Source organism: Podarcis cretensis (genome assembly GCF_951804945.1).
Source record: "Podarcis cretensis genome assembly, chromosome: 11".
Taxonomy (NCBI): Eukaryota; Metazoa; Chordata; class Lepidosauria; order Squamata; family Lacertidae; genus Podarcis; species Podarcis cretensis.
Window position 1 is genome coordinate 37,993,096 of NC_137180.1, and position 12,843 is coordinate 38,005,938.

The following is a 12,843-nucleotide window of genomic DNA, read 5'->3' on the forward strand; positions in this document are numbered from 1 at the left end:
TTTCTGCTGTGATTAAAATAGCAGAATAAATGTCTGCTGCTGATAACAGCCAATTTAGTCTTGGCCATGAATCATAGACACATAGAATTGTAGAGTTGGAAGGGACCATGAGGGCCATCTAGTCCAACCTCCTGCAATGCAGGAATCTTTTGCCCAATGTAGGGCTTGAACCCACAACCCTCAGATTAAGAGTTTCATGAAGTATGTGCTGAGCAAAAAGACAAAGTGAAACATGGAGGAGGAATGGAGGGGAAGCTGGTAAAGAGGCAAAAGCCTGTTGGCTACAACCCTCTGTCCCACTTTATAACTTAACATTAAAGAAGGACTCCGCGTAGGTCAAACAAGAAATAAGTTATCAGGTAGTTAATGAGCCACAATCCCTAGAACACTCACAAAACACTGAGGTTGTTCCTATCCATGCACCAATACCACAGGCGAGAGTTGGCAATAAGAAGTGGCTGTGGGATCTAGGCAGGATTTGTGCAAGAGATTTGGGATATATATTTCTCGTTTAACTGAAAATAAGCCCAAATATAAAAACAGCAGACATTATATGGACTAATTTCCAAATAGTGATTTGGAGGCTGGGAGTATAAGAAAGGCTTGTACCCTTATCTCTCCTTCTCTGATATGGGGTGCTGGTCTTTCCCAATGTTCTCTACTAATAGTTTGTCATGCTGTACAAATTGCCCCCAAACCATAATTTTAAACCATATTCCAAAGTGGGTTTGCAAACTGTTTGGAGATGAGCACTAACCATGGGTTACTGAGTCAAACATCATTGCAAATAACAGCATAAAAGCTAGGGAATGGAGGAGGGTATGTAAAAAAGGCAGTGAAGGGGTGAGCAAATGAGGCAACAAGACAGAACACGATAGAATAATTCAGTGAAATATCCAGACCATGCTTTGGAAAATGTGAAATGTACCGTCTGAATTGAGCAACTGGATGAGAAAGGGGTTGAAAGGTAAGCAGCTGTCTAATGAACCCAGCTATGTTTTGAGTTGGCAATATAAACTTAGCAATATAACAGGAATGAAAGCTCACAGTAAATTATTATTTTCTTTTGGAGAGGAGGGTATGGAAGGAAGGAAGAAGATTGGCTGCTAGAGTATTAGGAACATCATAGCTGTTTACCTACCCTGACCCAGGACATTAATCAATGCCAGCTCTAAATGTTCCCTTTGGTTGAACATTGTAACTTGACAAGTATGCCTTTGGTTTAATAAGTTAAAAAGAAATGAAAGAGCCTGAAGAGATGTCACAACTTCACATCTCAAGAGTAAAACATTGCTAATTACTGAGTATGTAAGAAGATATATGAAATAGCAGTGAGGAAACTGTGGCATGCATGTCAAAGGTCCAAGTCACATGCAGTGCCTGCAAGAATGGGTTCCTGTGCCATTCATTTTACTGTTGTAGGTTATTCCTCAGCACTGAATAAATGGGGTGGTACTGATGATATGGAACTGTGAAAAGTGGTAGGATAAATGGTTTGCTTGGAAAAGATTTGAGGTCTAATTTCTGGCATTACCAGGGAGGCAGGGAAATAAACCCTGTTTGAAACCCTGGACGGTCTCTGCCTATGACCATCTGCTATAATGTTGCAGCCTATTACTCAACACAGACGATACTGAGCTAGCAGGATCACTGATGTGATTCAGTATAAGGCAGCTTCCCATGTTCCAGTGTACTCATCAGAGCCCTGCAGACCTTTTTACTCAAGGTATTTATGCTATAATTATAAACATTAATACATTAGAGCCAAATGGTTAATACATAAATAGGATTTTTTTTTAATAATATTTATTAAAGATTTTCAAATATAACAAAAAAAAGAAAAACATCCAAATTTAAGGCCTTATTTTCAATATCATCTTTCCAGGACTTCCCCCTCCCCACCCCCTCTTGTATTCCAATTCTTTCAAATAGATTCAACAAATTCTTACCCCAAATTTTAAAATTATTATCATTAACCCAATTTAAAAAATATTTTCCCATCCCCTAAAATCGACCTGTTCCCTTCCACGAGTTCCCCTCTTTAATATAAGATACAGATTAACATAAAAGAATTAAAAAAAGAATAAAATATGATTTAACACCCTTTGGATTCCAAATTTCCCTCCCCCCTTTCCCGGTTGCGTTCCCAATGTCCATCAAATCCACTGTCTCCTGGAGCTCCCACATCTGAACCATAATCTAAGCCATAATCCTTCACCAGTCCGCTTTGCCGTCTTTTTAGTAATCTTTACCGTCTTTTAATCATCTTTAATTTCAAATGTCCAATCTTAGAAAGGGTCTATCTTCCAACTTTATCCAGTTCTTGTTTTTCTTGTTGTTCTTGATGTTCTCTCTTCTCCTCTTTTTTTTTCTTTCTTTTTTTCCCCCTGCTCTCCTGCACAAATGTTCTAATTCCAAAAAGCTTGTAATTCCTCTACAGAGGCTTTGTTATTCAGGAACAAAACATTACGTCAAGTCCCTTCCATTCTTCAATAGATAAATCTATTGTCTCCTTTAGTGTGTAGACCTCTGTAGACAAAATAGTGTTCCATTTCTGCAGTTTCCCAGGAGATAAAATGTCCGATTCAAATTCCATGCCAGCGATACTTGTAATAACCCACAGCTCCTCTAGAGGGATTATAGTAACTCAGTTTCATTCCCGATCTCACCCACCAGTCAAAATAACTTATTATTCCTTGTTTTAAACAGTTTATATCCAATTTATAACAAATGTAACCAGCGAAGTCCTCGTAACAAAGTTCTCTTTTTGTTCTTCAATTTTGGCAGCTCCTTTGACAGCTGTCAAAACCTCTATTTCTCCTCTCCAGGCGCTCTCACGGATCGCTCCCGGGGCTTCCGGGGGGGGGGGTTGTATTTTAATTCACATTCCACTCTTCTCCTCCAGCCCAGCTTATAATTTTCCATCGCGAAATTAATATCTTTATCAAAAGAAGAGGTTGCGCTCGATCTTAGTTTTCAGGTCCTTTGCTTTAGCTCCTCTACAACAGGGGGGAGGTTGACTTCCTTTTTATACCTCCCCCGCTCGCTCCGAATTTAAGAAAAAATTTATTCCCCTTTTTAATCCAAGTTCCAATTACTCACGGGTTGTTCTTTTAAGTCCAGATTTTCAATGGAAGAAGTCAGCGCTCTCCGCCAAATGGCATGCAGCTTCGCTCGGCAGGGGAAGCGGAGGACTCACAGCACCACCACCCCCCCTGTCACCCGCTCCGCAGCCTTTAAAAAGGCTCCTTTGCATGGTCGGGGGGGCGCAAACGGTGCCAGCCGAGTCACCATGCCCATGGGTTTCAGCGCCCATGGTTTTTGAGGGTCCCCGCGTCGCCGGCGCGGTAGAACCCAGCCCCTGCCGAGCAGACTCCCTCTGGAGCTCGGAGGGAGTCTGCCATTCGGCGATGGCGCCAACCCGGAAGTCTCATAAATAGGAATTTAAACTTTTGTTTTCAAAAGCACCAAATATAAGCAATTTCCAATTACTGGAAAACTAACATCAGGAATGATCAGAACAGTAGACTGGAGCCACTGGCCTCATTGCTGTTTACCAGGTACGGGTGAGGCAGAGCAGCAGCAAGGTTGGAGCTCTGTGGGGTTGGATTGGCTGGGGTACCTGTGGAGCAGCAGCAAGGTTGGAGCTCTGTGGGGTTGGATTGGCTGGGGTACCTGTGGAGCCCTGACCTTGCTGATGTCCTGACTCACCCCTGATTCATCCAGCAGTAATGTGAAGGGGAAAGGGAAGAGGAAGTTTCCACAAATATGTAGAAGTGTGAATGAATGGAAGACCTAAAAAAAAAGACCTCTGGCATTCTGTGCATAAGGTTATTGTTCCGTTATTATAAATACCAAATAAAATACTCCTTTACACACATAAAAATAAGTCATTTTCTAAATGACAGCAACTGCATTACATTTCGGAGCGGAATGTACTGCTATTGGTTTGAGGTGCTAGAATTTGTGGGTGTCTGGATTTAGTAAGTGCTGGGCTCAGCTTTCCATGTCCAGGTCAGCCTGATAATGGCCAACTCTTTAAGCAAACAAATGGGGCAGGGAGATGGGTGATTAATAAAGCAGAGATTCTGTGCCAGCTGGAAAAAGTAGAACCTGAGCTCTCCCTGAGCTCAGAATTAGGTAGAAGGACAAAGGCCAGTAGTAGAATTTCAGGATTGCAGTTTGCCCTGGTGTGCTCTGGGGGAAATGGTTTTTCAGTCAGTAAGCTGAATCAATCTAGGCAGCTGCCCAGTGCAAAGTTAAGAGTTACGCAACAGGGAGAGAAGAGTAAGCTGTAGAGCAACAGACAAGATATCTGATGCCCGTTTGAACCCAAGACTGTGCCTATGAGAGAAGCAAGACCCTCTTGGAGTGTAATGCTGTGTCTACCCCTCCATCTTAGGCTCAAGTTGTATATATGTGTAAATAAACTATATATCATAAAGACACCACGATCTTCACTATGTCTCTTTTCCAAAGAAAACAAACCCTGAGTAAGCGCCTGCACCTCTAGAATCTTGCACTGCTGTGGAGATTGGGGTGGTATGTAACAGTATCTTAATAAAAAGGCAAAAGCTATTTCCAGGAAACACGGACACACAGCCCATTTTAATCTTCTAAGTGTTTCTAATGTGTAAACATAGTATAATGCCAAGCAAGTGTTTCCACAATTCATGGAGACATTTTGGACTAGAATTGCCTAAAGGTGTGGCCTATTTCCTCAGTTTTCAAAGTCAAAGGCCAATCTACAGGCAGGAGCCCTGTTATCATATCCTGGTCCTAAACTAATATACATGGAAGGAAGATTCACAGACTTACATAACGGCATTTTTAAAAACCAGAATGCTAATAACATGGAATGTGCATCATCCTATCATTAAGCAATAAAGCATGCTATTCTAGGAACTATTAAAATTATTTTTTTTGGGGGGGGATCACTGCTTCATGCCAAATTATCTTCCAGGAGGTCATCAAATAGCTAATGCAAAGCATATATCACTTGTGTTCTGCATGGCATTCATTAGAGCATTTGTGCTCAATCTGCGTTTAGTGTGAGCTACTTCATCTGGCCTAGTTAGGGTATTAAATTTTCCAAAGACATGCAAATATATTTCATTTCTTACCAGCTGTATTCACAACTCTGTTTGCATGAATTATTCCTTGTGGAGTTTCAACTTCCCATGTTCCATCTGCTCTTGATTTTAGGTCAGTTACTTGGACTGGATAATTTATCTGAGCCCCATATTTCCTGGCCCCTGCAGCCAAAGCCATGGTGAGTGAGTAAGGGTCAATGTGACCATCTCCAGGGTTGTACAAACCAGCTAAAACCTAAGTGGGTCAAACAAAATGAAACTGTGTTAGTATTGTTATGTTTTCTTAACCAACATGTTAGAAATGGAGGATATCTACATATTAGGACTTCTTTGAACAAGGAACTAGACACTTGTGTGTAATTTCTAGGAAAGAGAAATTCAGAATCTGGATGTAAGATCAGCAAAAAAACCAAAAAGAACAAATATAGCATGGAAATTCAACTTACCTCAATGTTAATCAAATATACTTCATAAAAATCAATGGCTGTATCCACACATAACAGTAGATAAAAATACCGTAGTATCTTTTTTACATGAACTGATCAGACTTGCTTCACTCCTACACATTGTAAAAATCATGATCCTTTACTTAGTATTACTTCCAAATCAGGGATTATGATTTGTTTCATTCAAATAAACCACAGCTGGTAAGCCAATAACAAATCTTGTATTTGCTTGGAGAGAAACAAACCCTGATACCTAGTCCAGATAAAGCGCAATGCCAGAGTTCACTGTTTGTTTCTCAACAGTGTGAATGCAAAGAGTGAAACGGGTTCAGCTCATGTATGGTAAGCCATAGTGTAGGTGGCTTTCCATGACATGGAAATGCAGCCAATGGGTGTTTTGCTACTCAGTTCAGGAGAACAGAATTACAACCAATTTAGGTGTGCGGAACCTTTGGCCTTCCAGATGTCACTCAATTACAATTCCCATAGGCCCCTACCAGTGCTTTTTCTGGGGGGGGGGGGACAGGGTACACATACCCCTAAACATTTTGTGAATCTAAGTTTGGCCTCATCCAGGGGCAGTATTTCAATATGAGTAGGAAAATGAGAGTACCCCTAAACATTTTTTTTTAGAAAAAAAGCACTGGCCCCTACAATACATTGTTACTGTCATGACGATCAACATACCGTAACTACCGGTACTCAAAGTGTCCTTTGTTCCCTCATCTGAATATCTGGTGGCTGTTTCTGATCAAAAGCTTAGGAATTACCAAGGATTTGTAAAACCAAGAGACCAATATATTTACACATTACACATTTACACAGAAGGATTCTTCTACCATGTCCAAGTTGCTCTGTTTCCTTTTTGCAACACTGATAAAGTTGGTTTTGAACAGATCACAAATATCCATTGAACATTACAATACTGTCAGCTGCTGAGCCTTCTGCAATAAATCCTAATAGTCGAGTCTTGCTTCTGTACCCAGCACAGTCTGCAGAATGCCAGTAACATTTCTGCACCTGTAGCTCCTGTCAGAATGACCTCTCACCCAGGCTGAAGCTCATTCTGTAAATGACACACTAAGCTGGATATTGGATACATAAAAATGGCACCCTCTGTAAAATCTGCTGCCTGAGGCAACTTCTTTCAAATGGTTTCATGTTAGGAAGATTTAATAAGAGTTGTGTACTATAAAATAATCTTCAAATTTTGAAGAGGGATATTGAATCACAGTCATATTTTTTGCATGTAAAATAAATTTCACATCATTTGGAAATAAAATAATTGAATTTGTTTACCTTTTCCATGTTTATTAAAGGGAATAATTCTTGTACTCTCTCTGGCTTGATAAGATACTGCTCTGCTGGGTGCCAACCAGCCCGAGACATCTGGTATTTAAACTCATCCACCCTCGTTGGAGTTGAAGCAATTCTAATACTTCCTGGCTGATGAAACCCAACAGCCTAACAGGAACAGAAAAAAGACTATCAGGTTCCCAATATAGAATACTTACAAGCAGTCCAATAAAGTCCTAAATGATAACCATGGCATAGTGTATCTTCAGAAGAGGCTACAGAATAAAAAATGAGTTGCTATAATTAACTTTAGAGTTATTTGAAATGTACCAACAGATTAACCACTTTAATTTTTAGTTTTCTTTTCAATTCTGTTTAATTCTAGGCACCACAATTTAAGAAGGATATGCCTGACAACAAACCCTAACAACTGGATTCTTTTGCCCCATCTTTTTGTGCCTGCTAAACAGCTGTGTCATGCTTATGATATTTTATTCTCTTGTTCATTATGCTGTTTTAAATGTGCATTTTATATTTGACTTCACTTAGCAATGGGGTTTTTTAATGTTTAAGTTTTTTGTTAACTTTGTTTGTGTTAAATATGTATTCTGTAGTTGACCTCCTTTGTAATGTTTTATTTTGAAATCTTTAAGATAATATTTTAGTTTTTTGCTAATTATGTTGCTTTGACTGTATACTCTATATTTGACTTTCTTCAGATTGTTTTATTGATGTTTTAATATGCTGTAAACTGCTTTGAGATTTTTCTTGAAAATATAAAGCAGTATAGAAATGAAATAAATAACAAAATAATAAACAATAATAAACTGGAACATGTAAAGAGGAGGAAACATAGCCTTATGAGAATAAGTTGAGGGATTGGGGTATGTTTAGTGAGAATGAGAGGAGATATGACAGTCATCTTCAAGTATCTATAGTGCTGTCACATAGAAGATGGAGCAAGCTTGTTTCCTCCTGCTCCAGAAGGTAGGACCCAAACCAGTGGCTTCAAGTTACAAAAAGGAGATTCTGAACATCAGAAAGAACTTTCTTACAGTAAGAACTGTTTGATAGTGGTAGACAAACAGAAGTTTTTAATAAGAGGCTGGATGGCTATCTGACATGTATGATTTAGTTGAGATTTCTGCATTGCAGGAGTTTAGACAAGATGACTCTCAGGGCGCCTTCCAACACTACAATTCTATTATTCTAATACAAGTCATACTTTGATGTTCAAACATATTTTTTTAAACGCTCATCAGTATTATCCAAAAGTAGCAAACAAATAAAACCAATCATTAAAACAAAACAAGGGAAATTATTTGCTGCTCCACCTTCATGAAGTTGAATAAGAGGGCACTGACAAATTGCCATTATCACAGTATTGTGAATTTGTGTGGTGGGGAGACGTTAGCCTGTATCCCTGAGTCACTTCTAATTCCTGGGTCTAGCAAAGATTAAAATTGTTGGAATAGCCAGGCCAGCTTCTTGACCAAGGGTGGAAGGGAGCCTGGGTACACCTCTGCATGTATGCTCCCAATGACATATCATTTGGACCCTTGCCCTTCTTGGATGATTAAGGCTAGCAAGGTGGTGGATATGACTGGGTGAGTTCAGGATGTGGTGAATGGGTCTCTGTATGAGGAGGAGGTGGAAAGAAGGAAGGAATAGTGCAGCCACCCCTGTAAAAACCCACCCTAGACTCAACAATATTTAACAACTACCACCTGGTCACAAATACCCCCTTTGGGGGGAGGTATTGAGAGGGTTGTGGTTGATGCAGCTGCAATAATTCCTGGACAATTATCTAGACCTCAGCCCCTTGGCTTTTGAGCTATAGTGTGCCATAGGGCACTATGTTGTCTTCAGTGCTATTTAAAATCTACATGAAGCCACTGGGAGCAATCATTAGGGAGTTTCTAAAGTTGCTAAACAACCCCAAGCATGCAAAATGTTCTTGCTTTGTGCAGAATGCTGTATTTCACAAGATTTTGGATCTGTAATAAATATATTTAAAGATACACACCTGTCCAGTCTCATCTTCTAATTGTTCATAAAGCTTGATGCTGTAGTGATGGATCTGCTTCAGATTTATTCCAGGGTGGAAATACGTTGTCAAACCTGCCTTTTAAAAAAGAACAAAAAAATAGGATACAAATGGGGGTGTCTTCAACAAAACATTGCAGCGTGGAATGCTTCTGTTCATGGTTCCAGCCGCTCCACCCCACTCCAACCCCACTTACTTGTTTTCCTCCCCCTTCCCCACTAAGCATGTTGGGTCCCCCACTGAGCCTTTTTGAGCTCCCCACTCCATTGAGACAATTTTGTTCCACCACTGCTACATTTGGTGTTTTATGGAGGTGAGGGTGGAGACACACACATTTGTGCCCAATCCCTGCTACATTAAATTATTTAATTTCTCCATTAACATCTATGAGCAGCTCTCTCTTCCACCCCTGGGAAAAATGAAAAAGAGCTTCTCTGTGAGAACCAAGAAGTGACCTATTTGAACACTGAGACAGTTCCTTCTACGTATCTATGCTTCTCTGTTCTCAGTTCTAGCCATTTTACTCTATACTCCTTCCACCCAGTTTCCCCCCCTCTTAGTCCCTCAATATTCCATGCCACTGAATTATTATGGAGCTGGGTTGGGGGGCGAGGCGGAGGTAAGGATTTTCCCTCTTAAGGTTTTTCTTTCCATCAGATTTGTTTTACTTGTTCATACCTTAGAGCTATACTTCTCTCTTGTGCATCAGCTGCATAAGCACGAGCATAGGAAGACTAAAAACAGTATTCTTATATAGGCTACACTTTGCATGCTTCACGGAAAAATGAAATAATCCCTGTGTGTTGTATTCTGCAAATCTAAGCTGCATAATTCTGGGAGTTCAATTTATTCTTCATCTAAAAACATGATCCTATCCTTTGGCTGGAAACGAATGGCATAAAAATATGTTCATTCTAGCACAACATAGTTCATAACCAGCACAGTCATCTCTACCTTACAGAAATGCAAGGGCAAGGCCTTACTACAATTCTGCTCCAGTGCTGTCTGTATCATACTAGTTAGTGCTGCCTGTACTTCTATGAACAATATCCTCAGTGATATCAATACTGCAGGAGTGTTTGAAAACATCTGCAATAGGCTTTGCCAGCCTAGACCAATTCCCTCACCACTTTGATGCCTAAGTTTGGGATGGAGAATTAGCGATAAAAGAGAGCTAATGGAGAGCTCCACTGGCCCCAGCATCTTTCTGAGCATTCTCAGAAAATTCTTGGAAAAACTTGAGTTTTCTCAAAGTCTGAAACAGCTTTAATTATGAAGCAAGCCAGAGGAAGCTCATCTAATCATAATCACTTAAGTGGTTAACACTGAGTGAATTCACTGAGTTCAGTGCGACTTACTCTCAGCTAAGTATGTATCTGATTTCAGCCTAAAACTTCAATGGCAAGCACATCAACACAGCTTGAGAATCAAATGCTGAGAACAGCATCAAATGATCAAGGAACTTATGGAACCAAAATACACACTGAAGTTGGATCTTGGGAGGACACACTGTGCAGAACTATGCACACAAAATTTGAGAAAGAGTCACTATATTTCATAAAGCCTATCAAGTGCTACTCTGATAATTTACAATAGTATATGAATATGCAAGGTGACTAGAAATGTATACCACTTCAGCAGATACGGTACATGTTAGTAATGTCTAATTTGGCTTTACTACAGCCACCACCACTGACACACGATATGATATCTAGGATTACCCTGAGGCTGCAAGCTACTGAAAACAACTTCTTCTTGGTAACTAGCTAGGTCACTGCACAGTTTGCGTAATATGGATCCAGCTACTAATCTGTAATTCCCGCATGGAGCAGAATGCCTTGCATAACTACAGAAATATAAATAGATTGTTTTTCTGTGAATGCTATGGTCAGTATATGCAGGGAACCTTGCCAAATGGTCTTCCTCTCTCCATTAAATCAGTGTAAGAGTTTTTCACCATTCAATGCAATCCTAACAATCTTAACAAGGCAGAGGCAGAATTAAGATACGACATTAACTCAGGTCAAACATTGGAGTCCTGTCACTTTCAGAGATGTGGAATTACTGGTCTATACGTAGTGATGTAAGAAGGCATTGTTTTCCATTCCTGTATTTGTAGGCAGGCAGTGCTGCTTCCACTCCATTGTAGTCATCATCTGCCAAAAACTATGCTATTCGTCTTGCTGTCAACTGTAGTGAAATTACCTAACGTGTAATTAATTATATAAATTATGTTGTCGTTACATTATTCCACCCCATTCATTTCAATGCAAAGGAAACACAATGAAAATGTGAGGGGAAGGTAATCAATTATGTATTGCTTGCAGGCTGAAAGCAACAACAACAACACTGAATGCTAAACACATTTGCTGGATTGATTTCTGTTCCAGAGATGGGGAAATGAGCAAACACTGCCAATTGCCACTCCTGTTTCTGTTTCCTTAGGAATTCTCGAACATCCCTATCCATGGGTCAGATACACCCCCTGGGGCCCCTTCATCCACCCTGCAGATCTCTCGTCCCTCAGCCTCCCCGCCCCTCCATAACCAATCTTTTTTAAAGCCCTCTATTGGAGGCAATAATTGCCTTTTTCATGCATAATTCTGGCATGGGGCATCTTTTTGCAGGGAAGTTGCAGACGATGAAGAAAGATCTACAACTCTCCTCCTTGTGTGCTGTGCCTCCCCTGCAAAAAAAACCCCAGTGTTGCAAAAAGGCTTCTATTGGCTTCAGTTGTATGGGTGGGGAGCAATCTTCCTGAAAAATGCAGGTGGTACAAGAAGGATTTTGCTGCTTCAGAAGACACAGAGGTGTACCTCTTGACAAGGAGCTGTAACTAAACATGATAGTTTGGTTTTTTTTTTTAAAAACTGCTTCCGCTTGCTTAGGTTACATGCTATAATGGTAGCATTTGCAAGGCCCAACATCAATTGCCAAACATGCAATGGATGAGCTATTCTGTCACACTCCCATAGTATAAGCATCAGTAATTAATGAGTTTCAGCTCTATGCAAATTTCCACTGTGTTTATGAGAGACAATTTAATGAGTTGCAAAAGGCTATATTTAGAATGACAATAATTATATAATTTATGAAATTGTTATTATCTAAGCAACTAGAAATCAGATGGCTTGTTTCATATTTAATATGTCAGAACTTTCCCTTACTGCATGCCATGTAGATCCAGCAGTGAGTTCAGACTTTTCCAACAGAAGTACGTCTTTCATGCCAGCCTTGGCCAGGTGGTAAGCTAGACTCACACCAACACAACCACCTCCAATAATTACTGTTTCTGCTGCATCTTTCCATCTTGCTTCTATAGAAGGTTTTTCTTCCCTAGGAAAAACATAGAAACAGGAATCTTGCTTCTTTGCCTTTTTTATATACAGTGGTACCTCGGGTTAAGTACTTAATTCATTCCGGAGGTCCGTACTTAACCTGAAACTGTTCTTAACTTGAAGCACCACTTTAGCTAATGGGGCCTCCTGCTGCCGCCGCGCCGCCAGAGCACGATTTCTGTTCTCATCCTGAAGCAAAGTTCTTAACCTGAAGCACTATTTCTGCGTTAGCGGAGTCTGTAACCTGAAGCGTATGTAACCCGAGGTACCACTGTACTGTATTTCTTATGTATTTTACATAAATAGTTCAAGAAGTATATTGTTATCCATAAGATGGCAGAGTGAAAGAAGCCTCAGTTTAAAAAATAAATTATATTAAAAATAAATAAATAAATAATCAAATTCCCCTCTTTCCTAGAGAATGAAAATCAAATGCCCTTCTTTCCTAGAGAATGAAAACAGCTAGTCAATTATGAGACTTATTTGCTGCACTTTGTGCAAAATCATAGCACAGCTGGTAGAGCATGAGACTCTTAATCTCAGGATTGTGGGTCTGGGCACCATGTTGGGCAAAAGATTCCTGCATAGCAGTGGGTTGGACTAGATGAGCCTCATGGTCCTTT

General features: G+C 40.0%; 1 protein-coding gene across 2 annotated transcripts in view; it reads right to left on the bottom strand.

Moving 5' to 3' along the window:
* Positions 1-12,843, bottom strand: part of DMGDH (dimethylglycine dehydrogenase) — a 40,723-nt gene that overhangs the window by 24,831 nt on the left and 3,049 nt on the right. For both annotated transcript variants that reach the window (XM_079995428.1, XM_079995427.1), the window contains exons 2-5: positions 12,050-12,218; positions 8,862-8,960; positions 6,839-7,003; positions 5,124-5,328 (exon numbers count right to left, since the gene is read on the bottom strand). In XM_079995428.1, coding sequence (XP_079851554.1) covers positions 5,124-5,328; positions 6,839-7,003; positions 8,862-8,960; positions 12,050-12,218 — 638 coding nt within the window. The remainder of the gene's footprint in view (positions 1-5,123; positions 5,329-6,838; positions 7,004-8,861; positions 8,961-12,049; positions 12,219-12,843) is intronic.